Below are 22758 nucleotides of genomic sequence, written 5' to 3' on the forward strand. Positions count from 1 at the left end.
GTCAGGAATTCTTGTTTTTTTCAGCTCAAAAAAAAATATTCTTGTTTTTCTTCTTCCTGGAGTACACCAAGCGGTGTATCATCATGCATCCAAAGGAGAAAGCCAGGCAAGTTGTTGGCTTGGTGGTTCAGCTCCCCAAACTGGCCCAGGAATCTGATCCTGCCCAAATATGCTGCAGGTAGTTTTCACTGTCTGGACACCAATTCTAGTCTTACTGCTAGTACTTCACTGGGTAGCCGATTTCCTTGCAGCATATTAATCTCCTGGTGAAACTGGCTGGGTCAAACTAGCCAGCTACATAATCTGGTGGCCTGCAACTTTCCACCATTATCACCACTTATCACCGCGAAAGCGCAGGATGATTCTCGTTTTCGCTTGTAAAGATGAAGTCTAGATTCTAATTCCAAGCGCACACAAGGCTGGCGGAGTCAAGACTGATGCCATGAGAAACTAGATAGAAAAGCTCGGATATGTTCACACAGATTTTGCGTAGCCTTTTCCTAGGTTGTTCTCGCTGTGGCGCATAGATGTCTTTATTATTGTGAGGCTTCTGTCACCACTAGTGTATCGATCTCTATCGGCATAATGAATGGTACTTGATATACATAAGAGATACTACGTAGTATGTGGAAGAGAAGAATGGCATTAGTGAGATCAAATTCCAGCAATTTTGCGTCTCATAGGCTACACTGCAAAATTTCGGATACACCGAACAACATTGTTTTCTGAGCTTGAAGCGTAAATTTCTATTTCTAGAATTGATGGCGGACAGAGATAGTTGCAGTAAACCCTTTTTAGATGAGGCCAAGAGCCTCAGATGTTTTCGCCTCAACAAGTCTGGTGCCTCATTGCTAACAGCCCAGTGCCCCAACATGTCATCTTCCATGCCACTTGTCACTTGAGCGGTATTGGGACAAGCAATTATTTTGTTGAACAACCTCAATCGTATAAGCAGGCATTACAATACGATTCAACACATCATCTAGATACCCTAGCACAAGAATGGGCAGCGGGGCTGGTGCTTCACCCAGTCCGTGTGCGTGCATCTGTTGCTCAGGGCAGTTCCTGGCTGTGGTGGGAAGGCACATGCAGACGCCGACGAACCAGCGAACATGAGGATTGCATCAACCGGTTGCTTGCTGCACCCAACAACGGCCTACTGGCCTCTCGCGCAATGCCAACCTGGATGCCGGTCACCAACAATTGTACGTACATGGCACACATCATTATCTAGTTTTTTTTACGCGTCATCCCATGGTTTGACCTGTCCCAAAGAGGCGCTCTGTGCCAAAGCATCCCGTTCACACATAGCACATACGATGATTTAGAAAATGTATCGTAAGTAAATTAAGGAGTAGTAGAAGATTGGATGGAAGCAAATTCACGAGAGGATGGAAAAAAGGGTGCATGCACCAGATGAAAGTATCCGGTGTGTGTAGATGACCCATGCACAAAAATTAGTGAAGGAAAGCTTACCTTTTCTTTCTTTCTTTGGAGTGGCCTGAAGGAAGAGGACGAGATGTAGAAAGGCAATACCTAGTAGAAAATTAATAATGCAATAATACGCTGAGGAGAACGGACAGATGAGGAGACAGAAACGGGAAAGTTGTAACCAGCCTTTATTTTTAGCACGTTATACAACTGTCACGCCGTAGAGCAACGAAGAGGTGTACACACACCGGTGGCCATGACAAGTGTCGTGTTAGTCAAAAAGGTAGTTGCTAAAATAAGAAAATACTTAAGACGAGCATTTATCACGATGAAATTTCTAATAAGATTTGATCAAAGTATGTTATACATAGAATCACATCCCTGGCGGCCATTGAGTGAATAGCTCCAAACACTTTGCTATCATCACCATAGGACTTTCTTATTTTCAACCCTAGCAATAAGAGCAACTCTAGCAGACCCCGCAAAACGCCCGGTCTGCAAAAATTCCGGCAAGTATGCGGGCTCGGGCCATTTTTGCGGCCAGAACAGAGCCGCATATTCGCCCAGCCCACAAAAACTTTTGCCGCAGCCCACAAACCGCACGTCCCGAGCACTACAAGAGCAACTCTAGTAGACCCCGCAAAACGCTGGCCCACAAAGCGCATTTGTAGTTCACGCAAAACAGCTTTTGCGGGCCGACGCGGGCTGGTACAGATGCAGACCCCCCAAACGGATTCGTAAAAAAGTATATTCGCAGAATATGCTTTTTACGGGTCGGCTATGCGGGTTCTGCTCTTTGCGCCGCTGCATCCCCGCATATTATCAGCCCGCAAATCTCAAATCCAACATAATTCAACAATCGAAAACAAATTGAATTATTCAAATCAAACATAAAATAATAATCATCCGCATTATAAATAATTATTCAAATCATCGTAGCAAACTTAAATTAATGCCCGCGGCAATTTGCCTCGCAAGCTTCAACAATTTTCATAAAAAGGGATCGGCGCATTCGATACCTTCTGCGGAAGAGGTGCACAGGATATGTAGGATTCTCCGAAGAATAATCTTGCATCAACATCTCGTTTCCAAGATGGCGATTCCGCGGAATGCACAGACGCCTGACAGTAGATCCTCGCCTCCTCTTCCGGTACTCGTCTTCATGCTCCTTCACGGCAAACGCCATGACCAATGTTTGCTGCCGAAAGGTCGCAAGCATGGTCTCAACATCCGAGTCGTCCGAATTGGACGAATCGGATAGCAAGAACTTCTCGCACGGGGTCAACTCCATCTACACGCACACCGGCACGTCAATCTACTACACAGCTCGCAAAAATCACAAAAAAGGGACTAACCGGTGGCGAGTTTGATGTGGTCGGCGGCGACAAGGGTGGTGCGCTCGGCGGTGGTCGATCCCAGCGGCGGCGGCGACTGGGGGCGGCTCTTCTCGCCGGATCCGGAGAGGCGGTGCAGCGGCTCGGCGCAGGAGGGTGTGGGGCGGCCCCGCGGAGCGATTCCGCCCGCAGATATGGTCGGAATCGCCGGCGGCGGGTGGGCGGAAACAAAGGCGGACGGCGGCGGGAGGAGGGGGAAAAGAGCGCGGGCTGAAATATCCCTCCCGCCAACTGCTTCTCTGTGATGCAGGGCACCGCAGCCGCGAGGCGGAAACCCGCGTTTTCCCGGGTTGGGGTCAGGAATTTGCCGCGCCCCCTAAAAATTTTTGCGGGCCGGGGACGGATGCAGGGTCTGGTCGGGCAGGCTTCCGGCCCGTACCCGCATTTTGGCGGTTATTTTGTGGGTCGGGGGCGGATGCGGGGTCTGCTAGAGTTGCTCTAAGTGCGGTTCCGCGACCCTTTTGCGGGTCCAAACCCTATCCTCCCGCCACCGTGAGCCACCCGATTCCCCTTTCTCCTCTCCCAATTTCTCGCCGCCGGCGACCCTCCGCCCCGCCTCCAGCCACCATGTGGGGGCGAATGTGGAGCTCCAGACGCGGCTCCGGCAGCCGATCCGGCCGTGAGAGGGACCCGGAGCGCGAGCGGCGCGTCTGGTCCGGCGGCGCGAGGAAGCGCGGCGCGCGGAAGTGGACCAACCGCAGGCTTTCGCCGCCGGCGAGTTTCGACCGCCGGGAGACGGTGGAGTACGACCGCCGGCGCGCGTCGTTCTCCTCCGCGCGTTCTTCGTACATCGGATCCTCCTCCTCCTCCTCCGCGGGCTTCCTCCCCGTGAAGAGGGGGTGGTCGGACAAGGAGGAGGAGCCAGAGTCGCCGGCACCGTTCCCCTTCGTGCCGGTGAAGGAGGAGCCCAAGGAGCCCGCTCCGCTCGGCCGCCGCGGGGTCGTCGGGCCTGAGGACTACGTCGCGGAGTTCGATGCTATCGCTGCCTCCATCGCTGAGCGGAGCGTGCGCAAGGAGGAGGAGCATCACCGCCACGCCGAGGAGCTCGAAGCCCTCGAGTGCCGGCAGGCGGTCGCCGCCAAGGAGAAGGCCGAGGAGTGGCGCCGCATCCGCGCAGAGCAGGCGGAGAAGTTCGTCGATCTTTGCAGCTCCGGCGAGGAGGAGTGAGCGTCCGGCTCCTCCACGGCGTCGTCCAGTTGCCGCGACCTCGCTGCCGTTTAGATCCGACCCCCTAGTACTAGCTTAACGTAGTATGTATGCTTGTAGTGTGATGAACTATGTAGTATGCGATGAACAATGTAGTATGTGATGAGCTGTGTTTGTGCAATTTCTCCCGCGAAAGAAGTTTTTCAAATTATGCAGATTTAGATACGGGTTCTGCTTGGACGCGTATGTTTCTGACCCGCAAAAGCGAGTCGTATTTTTGGGGGGTCTGCTAGAGTTGCTCTAAGAGTGTTGACATCCACATGTTTTACACTATAGCCCTTCATATCTAAATTTATCCTCTCCTTTATCCCCCTTTTGATACTCTTGAACATACTACACCTCTAGCCCATATATCATTGCCCCCTCACCCCCTCTCACATATCGTGCTTGCCATGTTCTCATGACCTGCCTATATATTAGCATCTCTCCTCCCTAGCATTTTGTTGAGCAAGACCAGTGTCAAAAGTTAAGCTTTTATATCTACTGTAGAGCGTATCACATGCCAACGCATAAAAATAAGGCTTGATTGAAGAAATATTGTATAATTTAAATATGAAATTGATAATAAAATGCACCAACAAATGGTTTGAGACATACGAAAGGAAAGTTAATTAATGTTTATTTTTGGATGCTAAAAAGAATATAAAATATAGTAATTCATTAGAAAACATAAATGAGAATGGGTTGAAACTCAACAAGGTTTGTCATTTTACTTTGAATGAGCAGTGGAGGTATTAGACAAAAAATAGTATTGGTGTCCAAATGTGAGACCCCTGTGACACATAAAATATATGGTATGGCGAGGCGTGTGTCATCACTAGTGTCTAGATCTCCGTCGGCATAATTAATACTTGGCATACATAAGAAATACTAGTATGTACAGGAGAAGATAATGGCATTAGTGCAAAAATTCTCCGCCGGTTGCTTGCTGCACTGAATAGCGGCCTACTGGCCTCGCTCGCAACGCTAACCTAGACATCGGTCACGAATAGTGATACTTAGGTGCCACACATTATCCTATGGCTTTTTTGCGGGTCATCCTATGGTTCGACCCATTCCAATGGGCGCTCTGTGCCAAAACATCCTGCCTATGTACAGCACATATGATCGACGATTATTTGGAAAACATATTGTAAGCCAATTAAGGAGTAGTATAGAAGATTTGGATCAAAAAAATCAACGCACGGAGTGCAGAAAGTGCATATACAATGCACAGCTCATAGGAATTGTTAGCATGCATTGCATGCACACCGGAGGATGGCAAAAAAAGGAGGCTGCATGCACCATATGGACGTATCTGGTGCAATATTACTTGGTGTAGGTGTAGAGGACCCATGGACAAAAATTGATGAAAGAAAGCTTACTTTTTCTTTCTTTGGAGCAGTATGAAGGAAGAGGACGAGATATAGAGAGGCAATTACCTCGCAGAAATTAATGCAATACACTATGAAGGATGGACGGATGAGGAGACACAAACGGAAAAGTTGTATCTAGCCTTAACAGATGAGGAGACACCGTAGAGCAACCAAGGGGTGTAAACACACAGGTGGCTATGACAGTTGTCGTGCCACTTTAAAAGGTATGAGGTAACGTAAGAAAATAACCAACATGGGCATTTATTACAATAAAATTTCTAATAAAATTGGTCCAAAGTATCCTACGCACATGCACGGGGCCACACCTCCCTTGTGCTCTTTAAGTGAATAGAAAACAACTTTGCTATGACCACCCTATTTTTTTATTTTTGACCCGAGAAATAAGCATGTTGTCTGTTAACCCACAAGTATAAGGGATCGTTTGTAACTTTTTTGATAAATAAGAGTGTCGAATCCAATGAGGAACTAAAGGTAGGACAAATATTTCCTCAAGTTCTATTGACCATCGATACAACTCTATGCACAGTTAACGTTTGCTTTACCTAGAACAAGAATAAAACTAGAAGTACTTTGTGAGAATAAAATTATGAATAAATTGTAAGATAATAAAAGTAGTAGATAGCTTTTGTCACACAAGAAGGTCATTTGTCCCTAGGTGATCGATAACTAGACCGGAGATTATTATTGCAATTTTATATGTTGAAGAAGCATGAGCTAACATACTTTCTGTATTTGGATCATATGCACTTATGATTGGAATTCTAGCAAGCATCCGCAACTATCAAAGATCATTAAGGTAAAACTCAACCATAGCATTAAGTATCAAGTCCTCTTTATCCCATACGCAACACCCGCCTTGCTCGGGTCTGTGCTTTTATCACTCACGCCACCCACCATAAGCGAATCATGAACGTATTGCAACACCCTACAGCGCGGATCCTTCACGTTTGCGCGACACAGAGAGAACCGTAGGACAGCACCAAAATAAAATATACAACTCATACCAATCATGATCATCAATCAACCCATAGGACAAAACAGATCTACTCAAACATCATAGGATAACCACATATCATTGGATAATAATATATAGTGTTGAGCACCATATTTAAGTAGAGAATTGCAGGGGAATAGAGAGGTTACACTGCTTCATAGAGGGGGAGAAAGTTGGTGTTCACGGTAGCAAGATTGTTGATGTAGATCGCCTTCACGATCCTAGCCTCGACGGCACTCTGGCGTCATCGGGAGAGAGAGGGAGAGAGCCCCCCTCCTTCTTATTCTTCCTTGACCTTCCCCCTATATGGGAGGAGGGTTTCTCCTCTAGTCCATGGCCTCCATGGTGGTGGAGGAGTGAGAGCCCCTTCGAGATTGGATCTATCTCTTTATTATCTTCTGTTTCGCGTTTCCCAGATCTAGCCTTTCACCGTTTTCTAAATATCCGAAGATCCGTAGCTCCGACCGCGCTGAAATTTTAACACGAACTTTTTCCGGATATAAGCTTCCTTGCGCCCGAAGAATGGCAGCAACCGCCTTACTAGGTGTACACCACGCGCCAGGGGGCTGGGTCGCGCCCTGGTGTCTTGTTGGGGCTGTCACTATTAGGAAAAGGGCTAAAGATGAAATTGACACTAATGGCGCACTGTACATGTGGTGCGCCATTATTAAATACTAATGGCGCATCATGTGTTGGTGCGCCATTAGTGTGCAAATACTAATGGCGCACCACATCCACGGTGCGCCATTAGTAAAAAAAATAATTTTTTTTAAAACTACTAATGGCGCACCGTGGGGGTGGTGCGCCATTATTAGTTGAACTAGTAATGGCGCACCATGCCATGGTGCGCCATTAGTAACTTGACCACCACTTCCACCGAATGCACCCCCCCCACCCGTGGACCGCCTTTTTCAGTTTTTAAAAAAATAAAAAAATGATGGAAATGTCAAAAAAATAAAAGAAAATAAGTTTTCCATGTGATATGTGGTCTAGTTGTTGTGAAAATTTACAAATATGAATTTCAACTTTATTTGCGAAATCTCTCGAGAATTTGTAAAATGGGCATAACTTTTGCGTACGAACTCGGATGAAAAAGTTTTTTATATGAAAAATCATCTAGTCAAAAAGTTACATCCGAACCCGTTAAACATTTTCAAAATCCTCAAAAACCTAACAGAAAAAATGTTACGGGGCTTTTAAGATCTGGGGAGGCAAAAAAAATCAAAAAAATTCAAACTTATTAATGCCGTACCTGCCCATGATGCGCCATTACTATCTTCCCGCCTTCAAAATTCAAAATAAGTCAAAAAAATAATAAAAAAAAGTTACTAATGGCGCACCTGCCCATGGTGCACCATTAGTATAACCCCACCTTCAAAATTCAAAATAAGTCAAAAAATAAAGAAAAAAGTTACTAATGGCGCACCTGCCCATGGTGCGCCATTAGTATCTTCCCGCCTTCAAAATTCAAAATAAATCAAAAAAATAAAAATAAAAAGTTAGTAATGGCGCACCTGCCCGCGGTGCGCCATTACTATGCCGTATATACGGCTGGGCGTGGTCCTCTCCTCCTTACCTCTTCATTCTTTTCCTCCACTCCACCTCTCCTCCACTCCGTCTCCTCCTCTCCTCCACTCCATCTTCCCTTCTCTCCTCCATCATACTACCCTCCTCCTCTCCGGCGACCTCCTCCTCCTCCTCTCCGGCGACCTCCTCCTCCTCCTCTCCGGCGACCTCCTCCTCCCTCCTCTCCTCCCCTCCCCTCCCCTCACGGTTTCTCCTCCCTCCACTCCGGTGAGATCCTCCTCCCTCCTATCCGGTGAGCTCCTCCTCCCTCCTCTCCGGTGAGCTCCTCCTCCCTCCTCTCCTCCCATCCCCTCATGGTTTCTCCTTCCTCCTCTCCGATGCTCCGGTGAACTCCTCTTCGGCGACCTCCTCCTCCTCTCCGGCGATGTAGGCGAGCGCCTCTCCGGTGACCTCCTCCTCCTCCTCTCCGGCGAACTCCTCTCCGACAAAAGAACACGGAAAAAGAACGTACAAGATCCAAAAACAGGAACAAAATTTGAAATAATATCGTGCCAAAAAACGAGCAAAAAATGGGCAAAAAAATCACGATCCAAATCCAAATTCAAAATTCAAAAATAGCAATGGCGCACGGTGGGGGTTAGACGGTGTGCCACTACTATTTTCCCGCCTTCAAAATTCAAAAATACTAATGGCGCACCAGTGGCCTATACTAATGGTGCACCAGTGGCCTATACTAATGGCGCACCAGTGGTGCGCCATTAGTAAAAAATACTAGTGGCGTGATACTAATGGCGCACCAGTGATGCGCCATTAGTAGGCAAAACTGGTGCGTCATTAGTAGCCCTTTTCCTAGTAGTGTGTGGGCCTCCTTTTGCGTTGATTCCACCTCCCAAAAATCACATATATTCTAAAATAATCCTCCATAAATTTGTATCACATTTGGACTTCGTTTGATATGGATATTCTATGAAACAAAAAACATGCAACAAACAGGAACTGACACTGGGCACTCGGTCAATATGTTAGTCCAATAAATCATATAAAATGTTGTCAAAAGTATGTGAAAGCTGTATAATATTGGCATGAAACAATAAAAAATTATAGATACGACGGAGACGTATCATTGTCATCAACATGTTTTATACTATGGTCCTTCATATATAAATTTATTTCGCTCCTTTCATTACTTTTTATAAGCATTTTGTCCTCTCTTGGTACTCTAGAATACACTACACCTTCAGTCGATGTATCAGTGCCCTGTCAACCCCCCACTCCACACCCCCCCCCCACTATCACATAGCATGCTCGCCATTTTCACCATGGATGCAAAACGATCGGAGCCCTTGGACAGGACTACCCAATAGAATGAGGACCAAACTGCCACATTTTTTGAGGCAGGACTAAACTGCCACTTCCTAGCTCTCGGCAAGCTTCACTCAAAGTGGAAATCCTCATAACTTGAGGACACTCTCCGTGAAAAATCACTCGCATTTCCTCCTATAAAATCCCCCAAGACCCCATCTCTCGAACAGTGTGTTCACAGGAACAACAATTCGGTCCAGAAATAGTAGTCCCTAACGAGCCCCCTGGCCCTGGCCCCCACCTGTTTGAAGCATCCTCCACCCTCCGCTGGTTCCCCCTTTCGCTATCGTCCACCACCATCCAGGTGAGAAGGCCATGAGTAGCTCGCACTATCCGGCTGCTGTGGTGGACGAGAGTAATGCTAAGATGGCAGTGAGGGAGTGGGTTGGGTGGGAGGAGATCGTGCTGGAGGGCGGCGACGGCGAGGAGCGCAAGGTGTGCTACTTCCTCCTCTACGCGCCGCCCCAGGACGGCGGTAAGAGTGAGAGGGATCTAGCGGTGGTGGGTAAGTATTGGGGACCTGGTAACATAGCGTACTCGGCGGACTTGCAGTTCCTGCAATCCCTCCGGACGTCGCTCGAGTCTGGGTCGGCGTCCGCTAGGGTGGTGACGCTGGTGTTGGAGATCACCCAGATCAGGTGGAAGTCTAGGAAAGAGGTCATGGACTGGCTCACCTCGCTCGTCTCAGGTACTACGTGCTCCTTTTTTCATGCCTTAGTGGTGAATTTTTTGGTGGTTTTTGTACCATACATGATTAAGCTAACAGATCAGGCCGCTAGAATTTTTACCATGCATCTCTAACAACTGATATCAATGTTTGGTCAGTGTTTAGTAGGGGTTTACATCTCGAACACAAGATCCGATCTTATTTTTTCTTGTGTTTCTAATGTTTAGATCTGAATGTTTAGGAGCCTTTTAGCGTTAATACACAAGCTGCTCCTATGTCCAGCCAGATCAGTTTCTACTCATGTTTCGTTACGTTTTTGTTCGGTGCCAAGATTCAGTACAAGGGGGATGATATCCATGACCATCTTGTAGTGCTCTCCTTCTATCCCCTTCCTTTATTAGCAGTACTTTGGGATATCTTTTGTCTAATCTAATAGATCTACTCCTTTTTGTCAAGACGACCAGTAATTTATTGTTAAAGATCTTTTGTCTAATCTTCTAGATCTACTCCTTTTCTCATTCACCTCCCTATATGTGATCTATCTTGGCTTGTTTAATTCCTGATGTATGTGTTTGTTAATTTGCTAGATCTGGTTTATGCGTTTACTTCCTTTTGTGTTTGGTTAACTTTTTTTTAGATTAGTGTTTGGTTAACTTATGTGTTTCCTCTTGTGTTTGTCTTGTGAGGCCAATATGATGTGGATAGAAATCCCCTAACTTGCCTTCCATTGTTGTCGTCTTTGTAGATCCCCCGTATGGAGCCTTTGGATTGACTTGTCCCGACTACCATGACGGTGCATCTAAGGTACATACAATCTCAAGCGTCTTCCTGAGAAATGCTTCCTCTCAATGTGGTGGCTCATCTAATAGCAAAGTTTAGTTTTGACAATAGATCTGATGGTAGTCTTGTTAATGATGTACCGCGCTGTGTGGTGAATTTTGTATCGAACGATTGTAAGTTTTGCGATGGTTAATTAATGTAAGGTGGTGTTCAAAAAAATTGATGTATTTGTTCATCCAGGATACCCCCTCAACACTCTCTACTGCCGGGGAAAATAAAGAAGGGTTCACATGGATATGCAAATTGCGCCATCTTGATCAACGTCGCAAGCACTACAAATCCTTTTGCCGAGAGGGAATGAGAATTTCGGTACGTGTTCATCAATGGCCCCCTTGTTTTCTTGGTTTGTTTTCACATACGGACGGATCTATATATCTTGGTTTACATCTATTATTAATTGTGTCGTGCACTATATGTCTTGGTAGGTTCATGATTTTGTGTTTATCAAGAGTGGAGGGAGAGAGAGCCATGTTGCATATGTGGAAGATATGTACGAAGATGGCAGTGCTAAGAACATGGTGCTGGTACGATGGTTTGAGGAACCTGATGGTGAGCACGGTGTTGCATTGCCCCCAGATCTTTATTGTAGGGAGATCTTCTTTGGATATGGGCTGCAAGATCTGAGGGTTGAATTTGTGGAGGGGGTGGCAGCGGTCCTAAATCCACAACACTTTGAGATGTTCAAGAAAATAAATGGAGGGAGCAGTAGCTGGCAGCCCTATGTATGTCGTCGGTGCATCGATGATGGCACCGTCGAGCCCTTTGACATCGCGCAACTCCAAGGATATGCAAACCAGGAGATAGTGAAGGAAATTGTTGCCGCATCCTCCTCGACGGTGGTGCAGGCCAAGCCACCTAATAACAATGGTAAAGCTTCCATTACTGGTCTGGCCGCCAAGAATCATGTTGGTTCTTCCAGCACTGTTACCGGTGACAAAACCATGGATACACAGAAGCAGAAGCCCCCTCCATGCAGCGTAACTCCTTCCAGCGTTGTTATCGGTGGCAAAACCATGGAGAAGCAGAAGGAGAAGGCCCCTGCATGCAGCACAACTCCTTCCAGTTCCGGCTCTGTTATCAATGACAAAACCATGGAGAAGCAGAAGCCTCCTCCATGCAGCGCAACTACTTCCACTTCCAGCACTGTTATCGATGACAACAAAACCATGGAGAAGCAGAAGGAGATGCCCCCTCCATGCAGCACAACTCCTTCCAATTCCAGCTCTGTTATCAATGACAAAAACATGGAGAAGCAGAAGCCTCCTCCATGCAGCGCAATTGCTTCCACTTCCAGCACTGTTATCGATGACAACAAAACCATGGAGAAGCAAAAGGAGATGCCCCCTCCATGCAGCGCGACTCCACAGAGCACCACCATTGGCCAGATCGTCAAAAGCAGTGTCGTTCCCCGTAGCGTGGTGAACTGTCAGACCATCGCGCATAATCAGCCGCCCCCAAGTGGTACTAGTACGTGTAATGTAGCAGTCAATGATGCGTCAACCATGCTGAACCCTGAGAAGATGTTCCAGCCCGGCTGCCGTCTTGAAGCCCTGTCCCAAGACAGCAGCGTGAGGGGTTGTTGGTTCAAATGTGTGGTACTCAGTAGGAGGGAGAAAGATAACAAGGTCAGGGTGCGGTACCAAGACATTCTGAATTCCGAGGGCAAGGGACAGCTCAGGGTTGGTCCTTCCTCTTCTTTCTCTGGTATCCTGCATGTGTTGATGATGATGATGTATGTACTCAACATGAGTTTTTTTGTTTTCCAGGAATCTCTCAAAGTTGCAAGAATTGCGGAACCTGACCACTTGAGCATACGCCTTACTAAAAGGCCCATGCTTCGCCCACACCTCCCAAGACACTACAGGAAGATCGAGTCTCCGGTGGCTGTCGGGGTCATCGTCGACGCGCGGCTGAAGGGCGGATGGTGGGAGGGGATCGTGTTGCAGCAGGAGACTGCTGGCCACGTCCAAGTTTATCTCCAAGGTGAACTGCCTGCCTACTCTCTTGATCACCTAGCTAGCAGTTAATAGTAGTATATATCCAGTTGGTACTTAGCACATTGGACTGGAGCTCTTCCTGATACATTGCATGCTTGCCAAAATTTCCAGGGGAGGGGAGACTTGTGGAGCTCCAAGTGGAGTGTCTGCGAAAGTCATTTGAGTGGCATGAGGAGCAATGGATTCCTCTAGATGCAAGAAAGGATGTTGCAGCCAAGATAACCCTTGACCTGAAGGGTGGTGAGAGATCTTCGAAACAGAAGGCTCAAAAGATGGATGAGCAGTCTAGCCAGACGGCGGCCGCCGCAGCCGCAGAGCTGGCAGCACCAACTGCAGAACTAGTGCAGCCTCTGGAGGAAGGTGACGATGAACCTGCAAACTCTGCTCCTCCACGGAAGAGGTTCCTGGCTCAGGGCTACTCTTTCGAGGAAAAAAGGCTGGAGGAGCATGCCAAAAAGATCAAAGGTACTGCTAATGAAGCTGCAAAACCAGTCGCGGCGGAGGGAGATGGCATGTCCCACGGCGGCAGCTCAGCTGATGCCAAGCGGTGCTGGGTTGATCCTGCAAACTCTGACGGCCTCAATTGCGCTGAACGCGAGGGCAAGGCTGCGAAATCTTCTGGCGTGAAGAAAATGGGGTCTATGGAGGGCAGCGGCAGCCAGGGAGGCGCCAGTGGAGGCGCTGCGCCGGTGAAGCCGGTGCCCAGGGAGGAGATTTGCGTCACCAACGCAGAGGCTCCTGCCGTCGCCATGGACAAATCGGAGGTGATCGACCTGACCCTAGATGACTGAAGCTGGTGGCAGGATATGATAAAGTCTGGCCTCAACTTTCCATTCATGAACTGTTATTTCTCAGACATTTCGTGCATTCGCCTATCGTGTTTGTGCGTGCTTTTTATTTCCATTCTAGGCACATAGTTGTTTGTGCTTTCTGAACTTCAAATAAGAGGAGACATTCGTCGTATGTTTTGCTCTTCATGTTTGGTGTCTGTCTAGTTGTCATAAATTCTTGTTTTTTCAACTAAGAAAATATTCTTGTTTTTTTCTATCTTCCTGAAATACACCACACGGTGTATATATCATCATGCCCCCCAAACTGGCCCAGGAATCTGATCCTGCCCAAACATACTGCAGGTTGAGACCAGTTTTCACTGTCTGGACAGCAAATTCTGGTCTTACTACTTCACTGGGTCGCTGGTCTTACTACTTCACTGGGTCGCTGTTTTCCTTACTGCATATTAATCACCTGGTGAAACTGGCAGGGTCAAACTAGCCGGCTACATAGTCTGGTGGCCTTCAACTTTCCATCGTTATCAGCGCATGATGATCCTCGTTTCAGCTTGTAAAGATGAACTCTGGATTCTAAGCGCACACAAGACTGGCAGAGTTAAGGCCCTGTTTGGTTCAGCTTTTATCAACGGATTTCGCTGCTGCGCAGCATAATCTGAACCAAAGGGCGAACCCAGCAGAATCCGATTCCAGAAATTCGCTGCCAAAATCTGAACCAAAAGCGGAAGCAGCCTAGGACGTGCTTTTCAAAATCTGATTTCGCTGCGGGCCAAAATCTAAAAAAACTGTATTAACTGGTTTGTCAAATGACCTACATCTTTTTCACATCAGATTTTTCACAGCTGTTTTTTCACAGCAGATTTTTGACAGCTACTTTTAGAAATCCACAGCCGAACCAAACAGGGCCTAAGATTGATAAAAAAAAGCTCGGATATCTTCACATAGATTTTGCGTAGGCTTTCCCTAGGTTCTTCTCGCTGACATATCCATCCGTCATCTTCGTTCGTTTTTTGGCCATGATTTTTCCAGATTTTCATCTCTTTTTTTAAACACTGGGTAGTTCGCTACCTCTCCCTGCATATGGGTCTGAGGCGTAAAGGTAAACTGTTAAGTACAAGCTACAGCGTGGAAGAATATATATCCACAAGCCTACAGGTAGGTATCTCGTATGCAGATCTTTTTGCCGATCCAAAAATTATAAAATAGATATCCGGAGCATGTTTGCAGGTCCTACCGGCAACTTATAAAGATCCGAAGAACAGATAGCAAAGGAACAATGTGGGAAGCAGAATCGGATTCTGACAGCACACGTCGAGCCCACGAGGAAACGAAGAAGCGGGTGGCCATAAAAAGAGGCTCTTAAGCAGCGCTAACTCCCCACTTTCTGCACCTAAGGTTCCTTGCTTTCCTCACAACTTCTGTTCCCCGGAACCCCAAGCTTTCTCCGGTCAGTCGACGCGGCTGCTCCGCCACCGCAGAGGAAGAGCAGTATCGTCGTCTTCATGGACTACAGGGTATGTGCCTAGGAAGGCAGCAGCAGCAACACTGACGTGGTGTGTGTCTCTTACTCTGTGTCTCCTGTGCTCTGCAGCAGTTCTACTGCATGACCCTGCGGATGAGCATAGACTGCAACGGGTGCTACCAGAAGATCAGGAGGGCGCTGCTCCAGATGCAAGGTACGTAGCACGTCCTCCTCTTTCCACAGACCTCTCAAGTTGCTGCGTGTCTTGCTCTGTGTTGTTATCTGAAACAAAAATGACAGAGCTGGAGAGCCACCTGATCGACCGGAAGCACGGCCGGGTGAGCGTCTGGGGCGCCTTCAGCCCGCAGGACGTGGCCATCAAGATCAGGAAGCGGACCAACCGGCGCGTCGAGATATTGGAGCTCAGGGAGGCCGCAGGGCCGGGGGGCGCCGACGAGCAGGGCGCCGGCGGCGGGCAGATGCCCTCAAACTGAAACCCACCTTGTATGCACCAGCAGAGCACTCGGATGCTGCTTGTATTAGCTTCTTGACCTGACACTTTCAGGAGGATTTACCCACCTTCTTGTGTGCGAGCTTATGAAATCATCATTTTGATCTGTAGTCCTCTTATGACTTGTTTGAGTGAACTTCACCACTGGCGGCCTGCTTAATCTTGATTTCTTGCTAACCAGCATCATCCAAGCCACAAACAAGCTATTCTCAATGTAAAGATCTTTTGCATTATTAACACCCCAAAGAGTGTAGAATTATTCATAGTTTGATGAATCAGGGTATCTACATCCAAAAAAGAGGAGTATATCTGTGGCTATTCTACAATTTCAACGCCTTCGCGAATTCTCCATAACATTATTCGTATCATGGTCCAATTGGACCAGATAAATCACGTACACGCTTCCGAGGAACTTCTCTTCTACAGTGTTAAGCTCTCAGGGTCCTCGGCAATCTTTGCAAATGTTTGCAGAAATGCTGCCAAGTCAGCGCCATATATAATCCTGTGATCAGCAGTAACATTGACCTGAAAAGGTTATGAGCAACTTAGTTAGGGTCCTGAGCTGCATTTTACTAGGATTTTGTTAATTCTATAAATGTGGTGTTGCAAGTGAAGGTTTAGAGGTCTAAAAGCTGCATGTATAATACCATGAAGTACGATCTTAGGAAAAATTCACAATAAACACGGCATTTGTAGGTTAGCACTGAGAATGTACAGTCTGGACAGAATCATGAGGCAAGCAGTATTTCTTGATAACTGCCACAAAGCACATTTTATGTGATGATGTCCCAAACCAAAACGCGCTTGCAGTTATAGAAGCAAACAAAACTTTACCAATTAGAAACCAGCTCAGGTAAACAGAACATCCTGCAGCCATATTTAGCTGTGGCATGAAGCAGAAATCTTTTCCTAATTATATTATATATATATATATATATAATAATAAAGCAAATAGTGCTTCTGCCCGCCCGCTCACCGTCGTTAAGTTAACCCTAAAAATTGCAAATAATTACCCACCATGCCATCCATAATAATCAATAGTTAAAAAACGGTTCGTTAAAAATAGGAACCTCGCGAATAGCATCACTGCATTGGGCCTATTTCGGCCTGCCCTAACCCCGTGCTCTTCGGCCCGCTCCTGTCCCCGTGCGGTGATCCGTCTCCTCTCCACCCCTGCGATGACCTAACCCATAGCCCCTGCCCACCCCCTCCGCCGCCGGCGCCGGTGCCTCGAAGGTCAAGGGAAGACCCTCTACTCGGCCCCCATCGCCGTCCGCGCCGCCGCCCTATGCCGCCGCCACCACCGCCGTCCAAATCGCCACCCCCATAGCCGTCCAAACTGCTCTCGGCAACACCTCTCCATCCCACGGCTGCCGAAGACAGGGAGGAGGACGAGGCTGGCTAGGCAGGGAGGCCGAGGGTGAAGTGCAGTGGGAGGCGCATCGGTTAGTGCAGAGGGAGGTCTATGGTCAGCTCATTGGAATCTCACAGGCCACCACGGGGAGAGCAATCACGCAGGCACATCAACCTCCCCCACCAGGTATGTTCAATTGAACCTTCACTATTAGTTGAGCTAACCGTCTCCAACAGCAACGTCCCAATCACAAATAATTATTTAGGTTTCTTACTGTGTGCGTGGATGGGGCATCGGAAGGATAGATGGCAGTACTCGTGTGGATGCAACAACTGACTGTTAGTTTGTTCATTCAGAGACTACCACGAACCAGTTTGATTTGTGCTATAATGCTCTTGCAAATAATCATAGATGTTGGTGAAAACTGCAGATGTTGTGGTGTTCAGGAAGGAGCGCAGATACAGCAGCTGTCCATCTGCAACCGCGGCCACGGGTGCCTAATCTAACGCGACCTCCTGTTTTGACATCGTCCTTGGTAGCTGCAAGCGTGGAAACAACCTTGGCAGTGCAGCGGCAGCCATGAGGTTGTTCCTAGACCACTCCACCTTTGAACTGTACAATCTGCTGTGCTTTCTAGCTATTCTATTTATATGTAGCCATAGATTGGTACAGTTAATTCATAAATATGATTCAATAGGATTTGATATTTTTTTCATGTCTCAAGTTTTTAGCTCTTCCCTCCTGGTGTGCAAATTTTTTAGAGGAATTTGGTGTGCCAATTATTTTCCTGCTTACTGTAGTTATAGTTTTTCTCACTGTTAGAGCAGAGTAAAATTCAAACTATGATATTAGTGGTGGTTAGCTGATAACTTGATCATAACAGGGGGCACACTAATCTTCTTTCTTTTCTTCTCTAACAAAGTCTTAATATTATAAGAATGTTGTTCTCTTCTTTCATATTTGACAAATAAAATTTCCCCTAATTTCAGTTTGGATAAGCCAAGGTTGCTTTTGGATCTTAGTAGAAGATAGACGTTACGGATTTATAGACAAACAATAGATGTTGATTTAGGGGTTCCGTCTGATACTCATGTCTTCTCTATTTGGGATACAAGTTCAAGTGATCTTTTAGGCTACTATTAAAGGGAAATATGTATGCCGTTTCGTTCATTTCATCTCCACCTCCCCACCTTGCATGTGTGTTCCCCTTCCCACCGGTTTTATTGATTTTTTATAACAATATGCCTTAGGTTATAAACCTACAATATATTAACATTCAGCAGATACTCATTTTTGTCTGTAGCTACACAATCCAACTACTCAAAGGAACATACAGTTCTAGAAGTGAGAACTGTTGAGCTATTATAGTGCAGCCTTGGGATGATAGATGTTCAGGCCAGCTATGCAGACCTTAAGGTAAATGTTTTTCCAGCTAATTAACATGAAATGTCTTGTAACTTGAACTAATAATGAACAACTGAGGAATGCTTCCTGAATGAATCCAAAATTGTTGGAAACACCACCGTCCAGTTGGAGAGGGAGCTATCTGGATCTCTATCCAACCAGGACATGTCTGCTTACAACTTTTTGTTGAAAAAGGTTGCGAAAAAAAATCTAAATCTGGAGGTAGGTGATCCCAACTCACAACTATGGATAGCAAAAGGAAGATGCAGTACTTGATGTGAAAATTTACAGGAATAGATAATCTAACTTACAATTAATAAGCTTATACTATTATTGTTGATGCAATACTAATTTTACACGTTTTTTCAGTTGTAAATACAATATGAAATAAAAAGTTATTCACAGGACCATGGGTGTTTGTTAGTTTGTATAATCACACAAATAAAATAAGAGTTAATTTGTCTATGTATGGTTTGTATCCTGTTATTTGCTACAATATTTAGCAAGTGTGCAAGCTATTTATGTGAGGTTAACTACGGACCTATAAGCGAAGGAGTTTTTCTTCTCTACACAAGTAAGGTGTAAGCCAGCGATCTTGGTTATATAGTTGACTTAAATCCTGAAGGGACGAGCCTGCATCTTTTCTTTCTGATTTGAAATGTATTCAAAATTCTTATGCCCTGGTGTGCTCTAATTCTTGGTAGTATGTTCTCACATGAACAGTCATTTGAACATTCATCTAACTTTCTGCTTAATAAATTTGTAGCTGAGATGATGTAGCCGAAGGCACACTTCGGTATTGTTTTATTTCAGTCTTCCCTTATCCTTTTTGTCTAAGAGATATTTCCCAGCATGTCTGTCCAAACATATATTACAGTTATTACTAAGAAGGCTATCCTCTTTTCTATTTCAGCTCAAAGATGGATCGACCTGCGCATTGTTGGGATCTGTTTTAATTGAAGTACTTCCTTCTACAGAAACAACTGGTACACAAGGAGCGTGTTTCCTTCTACAGAGGTAGCTGGTGCACATGGATGTAGTGAAACACGGTCAGAAACACTTGAGATATTAGCCGCATATATTGAGATATTTCTCCTTTTATTCTGGGTCCTGTATCCTAAAATAAGTAGCCAACTCATTTATACATGGTGGTCAGGGCAATGTGTAACGTCTACCTTTGGTATTGTATTATTTTGTTCAATGCAATTCATCAAAATGACAATGCAACAACATATGTAAATGTTCTTTACTACCTTCTCATTCTGCGCTGAGATCAATGAAAGTTGCAGGCATCTATAGCTTTGAAGCTAGCTCTTTGGGCGGCTTGAGATAGGACAGCTACATTGTTCTTTAATTATAGGTTCCATCAATGGTAATGATGGTTTCCCAACAAGAATGCTAGGGTAAGCACCTTCATATGTTGCTTATCATTATGGTCAATACATTATTGTGCCTTCTGTTTGTGTAAAATGCGATTTCTACATCATTGATTGTGGCACTCAGAAAGAGCACTCCCATTTCCTGTCGATTTAATGATTTAAGAGAAGTTAGGCTAAACTGCATATACCAAGGTTATGTCATGATGGATGTTTTGCATCATCATTATTACATTAGAGACGATTGGTGTTGAACAACTAGATTAAATATGCCCCGTAGCAACGCACGGGCATTTTTGCTATTACTCTTATGTCACTACAGACCTCATACATAATCAACCAAGTTTACATGCTTATCATGCCTGCATATTATACTCCCTCCATTTCTAAATATTTGTCTTTCTAGAGATTTCAAATGATCACCACATACGGATGTATATAGGCATATTTTAGAGTATAGATTCATTCATTTTGCTCCGTATGTAGTCATCATTTAAAACCTCTAAAAAGACAAATATTTAGGAACAGAGGGAGTATATGATAATGTATTTCAGCAACATACACTAGGGGTTCACACGCATTAATATCTGTTGAATGCATGCATTTAGTACTAACCAGTCAGCTTTGATATATGCAAATTAAAAACTGAAAAGCAAACTAACCAGCATTTCGTTCTTGATACTGAAGAAACCATTCTTGTCAGCTATAACAGTAGGTCTCGATGCTCCAACAGCCATGATAGCCCCCTGGATCGAGCAATTTATATATAGTGGTTCTTAGTTGTTGGTTCTTATGTTGCACAGATGCAATTTATCTGCAATTCATACTGACCGAGCAGAGATCAGGAAAATAACTCACCTGACCAGGTGGAAGGATTGCATCAAATCTATCTACCCCAAACATACCCAGATTGGACAGCGAAAACGTCCCTATACAACAGCAGATCTCCATGTAAGCACAGTTCCAGTGAAAAACTAAATGTCAAAATAAGACACAAGTTCCTTACCTGAGCTGTATTCACTTGGTTGGAGCTGCTTCATGCGCGTCTTCTTGAGCAGGGCTCTCCATTTTTGCGCGAGCAGATATATATCTGACTGCAATGTTAATTTGCATTTTTTTTGAGGCTTTTAATTGATTTACAGACATGCTAAATGTTGCATTTCTTAATAGAAAAGACAGCTATCGCAATAAGCATATACCTTATCAACATCCTCTAATACAGGCGTAAGAAGGCCACCCTCGATGGCAACCGCCACCGCGATGTTGATACTACTGTTGTAACTGAAGCTCTTTCCATCCCTGCAGCTGGCATTCACAACTGGGTGCTGAGCGAGTGCCATGCCTGCCGCTTTCACCAGCAACAATGTTTTTGTAACCCCTTTCAACTTAACCTGCACAATCCATTTTAATCAAACTGTCACTGCACACATGAAAACTTGAGCGGTATCTCAAGAATCTAGCTGTGCAATTCAATATTTTGTCAAAGGTTCATCGCAACGATACCTTCTCATAGAGTGCATCAAGCTTATCGGTCTTGATGGCATACCCAACTCGGAACGTTGGCACTGACAAGCTCTCCACCATGTTCCTGCTCACCGCCGATTGCATCGATGTGAATGGTACCACAGTCGCGCCAGGCACCGGAGGAAGCACTGCTGGTTGTCGGACTGCAGCTACTAATGGTATGCCAGCCGGAGGCGCAGAGCGAGCTGCAGGGGGTGGAGGTGGAGCGGCCTTTGGCTTTGGCTGGATGCCAACGACTGCCTCAACGTCAGCCGCGGTGATGCGGCCGTTTGGCCCGGTGCCGACAACATTGGAGATGTCCACTCTGTGCTGCTTCGCGAGCTTCTTGGCATGAGGCGTAGCGATGCCATTCGTGGGCGCGGTCACTGTTGCCGGAGCAGGAGCCATGGTAGGTGGAGCCGTGGCGGCAGCATGGGGAGGAGGGGTTTCTTCGCCCTGGGCCTTGGATAGGGCCTGGGCACGCGCCTGCGCGAAGGCGACATCCTCCTCTGACTCCGCGAGGAGGGCGATGGGGGCGCCGACGGGGGCGGTCCCACCGGCCGGGACGAGGACGGCGGCGATGATGCCGTCGTGGAAGGTCTCCACATCCATGTCGGCCTTGTCGGACTCGACGACCACCACGGGGTCGCCCTTGGAGACGCGGTCTCCCTCGGCGGTCGTCCAGGAGACGATCTTGCCCTCCGTCATCGTCGAGCTCAGCGCAGGCATGAAGATCTCGCGCACCTTCGCCCGCACCACCGCCATACGCCGACGGCGAGGGGCTTTAACGGACTCCGCACGGCCTGCGCGCCCAGGCACGGTGTAGATGGAGAGAGAAGCCAGCGACGCCATGGCCCGCGGGTGGGGTCAATCACCGATGTCAGCTCGTCGTGGCGAAATTTGGAATGAGAAGGAGCTTGCCGCAGCAGTGAGACTGTGGGACGGGGCGAGGAGGGCTCGGGCCGGGGGAAAATGCGGCGGAATCCGGCGAGCGAGCGCGGCGGCGGCGGCGGTGGCGTGAGGGGGGAGGTGTTGTCATTCGGTGAAGGCAACCGCGAACCAAACCAGACGGTACGACTCTGCCAGTTAGTTCCGTAATACGTGGGCTCTCTAGATGCCGTCTGATCGTGATCTCGCGGTCAAGACATGGACAAGTGGCACCCCTTTCCGCAATGCGTGGGCTCTCCTGGTGCCGTCAGATCATGATCTCCCGGTCCAGACGGGGGGCAAATCCTATTTGACGCCCGCAGGCGTCAAAAGGAGGAGCCTTCGCTGAAGCAAGTCGCCACTTGGGCCGGCCCGCGTACGGATTTCGTTCGCTGCTGTTTTCCTTGTTTCTTGCGGGTTTTTTTTTTCGTTTTTCTTCTATGGTTTTTTTGCTTTCAGTTTTTTCACTGTTTTGGCCGGTTTCAGTTGTTTTGTTCCGGTTTTTTATTTTTCTGTTTTGATTCCTTTTTGTCCTTTCATTTTCTTTATTTTACGTTACCTTTTTTATTTTCTGTTTCTGTTCTTCTTCTTATTATTACGTATTTATATAAAATGTTCACCGTGTGTTACAAAAATCTT

General features: G+C 46.6%; 3 protein-coding genes and 1 long non-coding RNA gene across 8 annotated transcripts; 3 read left to right on the forward strand and 1 right to left on the reverse strand.

The window, feature by feature from the left end:
• Positions 1–9480: 9480 nt before the first annotated feature.
• Positions 9481–13757, forward strand: LOC123107035 (uncharacterized). The gene is made up of 6 exons (XM_044529045.1): positions 9481–9978; positions 10703–10761; positions 10978–11106; positions 11223–12476; positions 12564–12780; positions 12906–13757. Exons 1-6 carry the CDS (start codon positions 9606–9608, stop codon positions 13583–13585), a joined length of 2712 nt encoding a protein of 903 aa, XP_044384980.1. The 5' UTR covers positions 9481–9605; the 3' UTR covers positions 13586–13757.
• A 1074-nt stretch (positions 13758–14831) lies between these two features.
• On the forward strand, positions 14832–15715 carry LOC123103710 (heavy metal-associated isoprenylated plant protein 25). Of its 2 annotated transcripts, none has more exons than XM_044525386.1 (3): positions 14832–15096; positions 15177–15258; positions 15345–15672. In XM_044525386.1, the coding sequence occupies exons 1-3, from the start codon at positions 15085–15087 to the stop codon at positions 15536–15538; spliced, it is 288 nt and encodes a 95-aa protein (XP_044381321.1). In that variant the 5' UTR covers positions 14832–15084; the 3' UTR covers positions 15539–15672. The 2 variants fall into 2 exon arrangements, with proteins under 2 accessions (XP_044381321.1, XP_044381320.1); XM_044525385.1 differs by having other exon boundaries at positions 14899–15096; positions 15174–15258; positions 15345–15715.
• A 44-nt stretch (positions 15716–15759) lies between these two features.
• On the reverse strand, positions 15760–22279 carry LOC123103709 (dihydrolipoyllysine-residue acetyltransferase component 4 of pyruvate dehydrogenase complex, chloroplastic). Its single transcript, XM_044525384.1, has 6 exons — positions 21193–22279; positions 20889–21080; positions 20696–20783; positions 20548–20618; positions 20352–20435; positions 15760–16080 (listed from the first exon to the last, which is right to left on the reverse strand). The coding sequence occupies exons 1-6, from the start codon at positions 22042–22044 to the stop codon at positions 15976–15978; spliced, it is 1392 nt and encodes a 463-aa protein (XP_044381319.1). The 5' UTR covers positions 22045–22279; the 3' UTR covers positions 15760–15975.
• Positions 16661–19543, forward strand: LOC123103711 (uncharacterized). 4 transcript variants are annotated; one of them, XR_006449943.1, is made up of 4 exons: positions 16661–17095; positions 17175–17247; positions 17340–17493; positions 18193–19543. It is a non-coding gene; the product is annotated as an uncharacterized lncRNA (long non-coding RNA). The 4 variants fall into 4 exon arrangements; XR_006449941.1 differs by having other exon boundaries at positions 18213–19543; XR_006449942.1 differs by lacking the exon at positions 17175–17247.
• Positions 22280–22758: the final 479 nt, after the last annotated feature.

Source organism: Triticum aestivum, chromosome 5A, assembly GCF_018294505.1.
Source record: "Triticum aestivum cultivar Chinese Spring chromosome 5A, IWGSC CS RefSeq v2.1, whole genome shotgun sequence".
NCBI lineage: Eukaryota > Viridiplantae > Streptophyta > Magnoliopsida > Poales > Poaceae > Triticum > Triticum aestivum.

Excerpts from the sequence above, each read along its gene's own strand:
- LOC123107035 (XM_044529045.1), top strand. The coding sequence starts at position 9,606 with ATGAGTAGCTCGCACTATCCGGCTGCTGTGGTGGACGAGAGTAATGCT. Across the intron at positions 9,979-10,702 it reads GCTCACCTCGCTCGTCTCAG|ATCCCCCGTATGGAGCCTTT; the intron begins GTACTACGTGCT and ends TCGTCTTTGTAG. Across the intron at positions 12,781-12,905 it reads CGTCCAAGTTTATCTCCAAG|GGGAGGGGAGACTTGTGGAG; the intron begins GTGAACTGCCTG and ends CAAAATTTCCAG.
- LOC123103709 (XM_044525384.1), bottom strand. The coding sequence starts at position 22,044 with ATGGCGTCGCTGGCTTCTCTCTCCATCTACACCGTGCCTGGGCGCGCA. Across the intron at positions 21,081-21,192 it reads TTGATGCACTCTATGAGAAG|GTTAAGTTGAAAGGGGTTAC; the intron begins GTATCGTTGCGA and ends TGGATTGTGCAG. Across the intron at positions 16,081-20,351 it reads GTATCAAGAACGAAATGCTG|GTCAATGTTACTGCTGATCA; the intron begins GTTAGTTTGCTT and ends TAACCTTTTCAG.
- LOC123103710 (XM_044525385.1), top strand. Across the intron at positions 15,259-15,344 it reads GGCGCTGCTCCAGATGCAAG|AGCTGGAGAGCCACCTGATC; the intron begins GTACGTAGCACG and ends CAAAAATGACAG.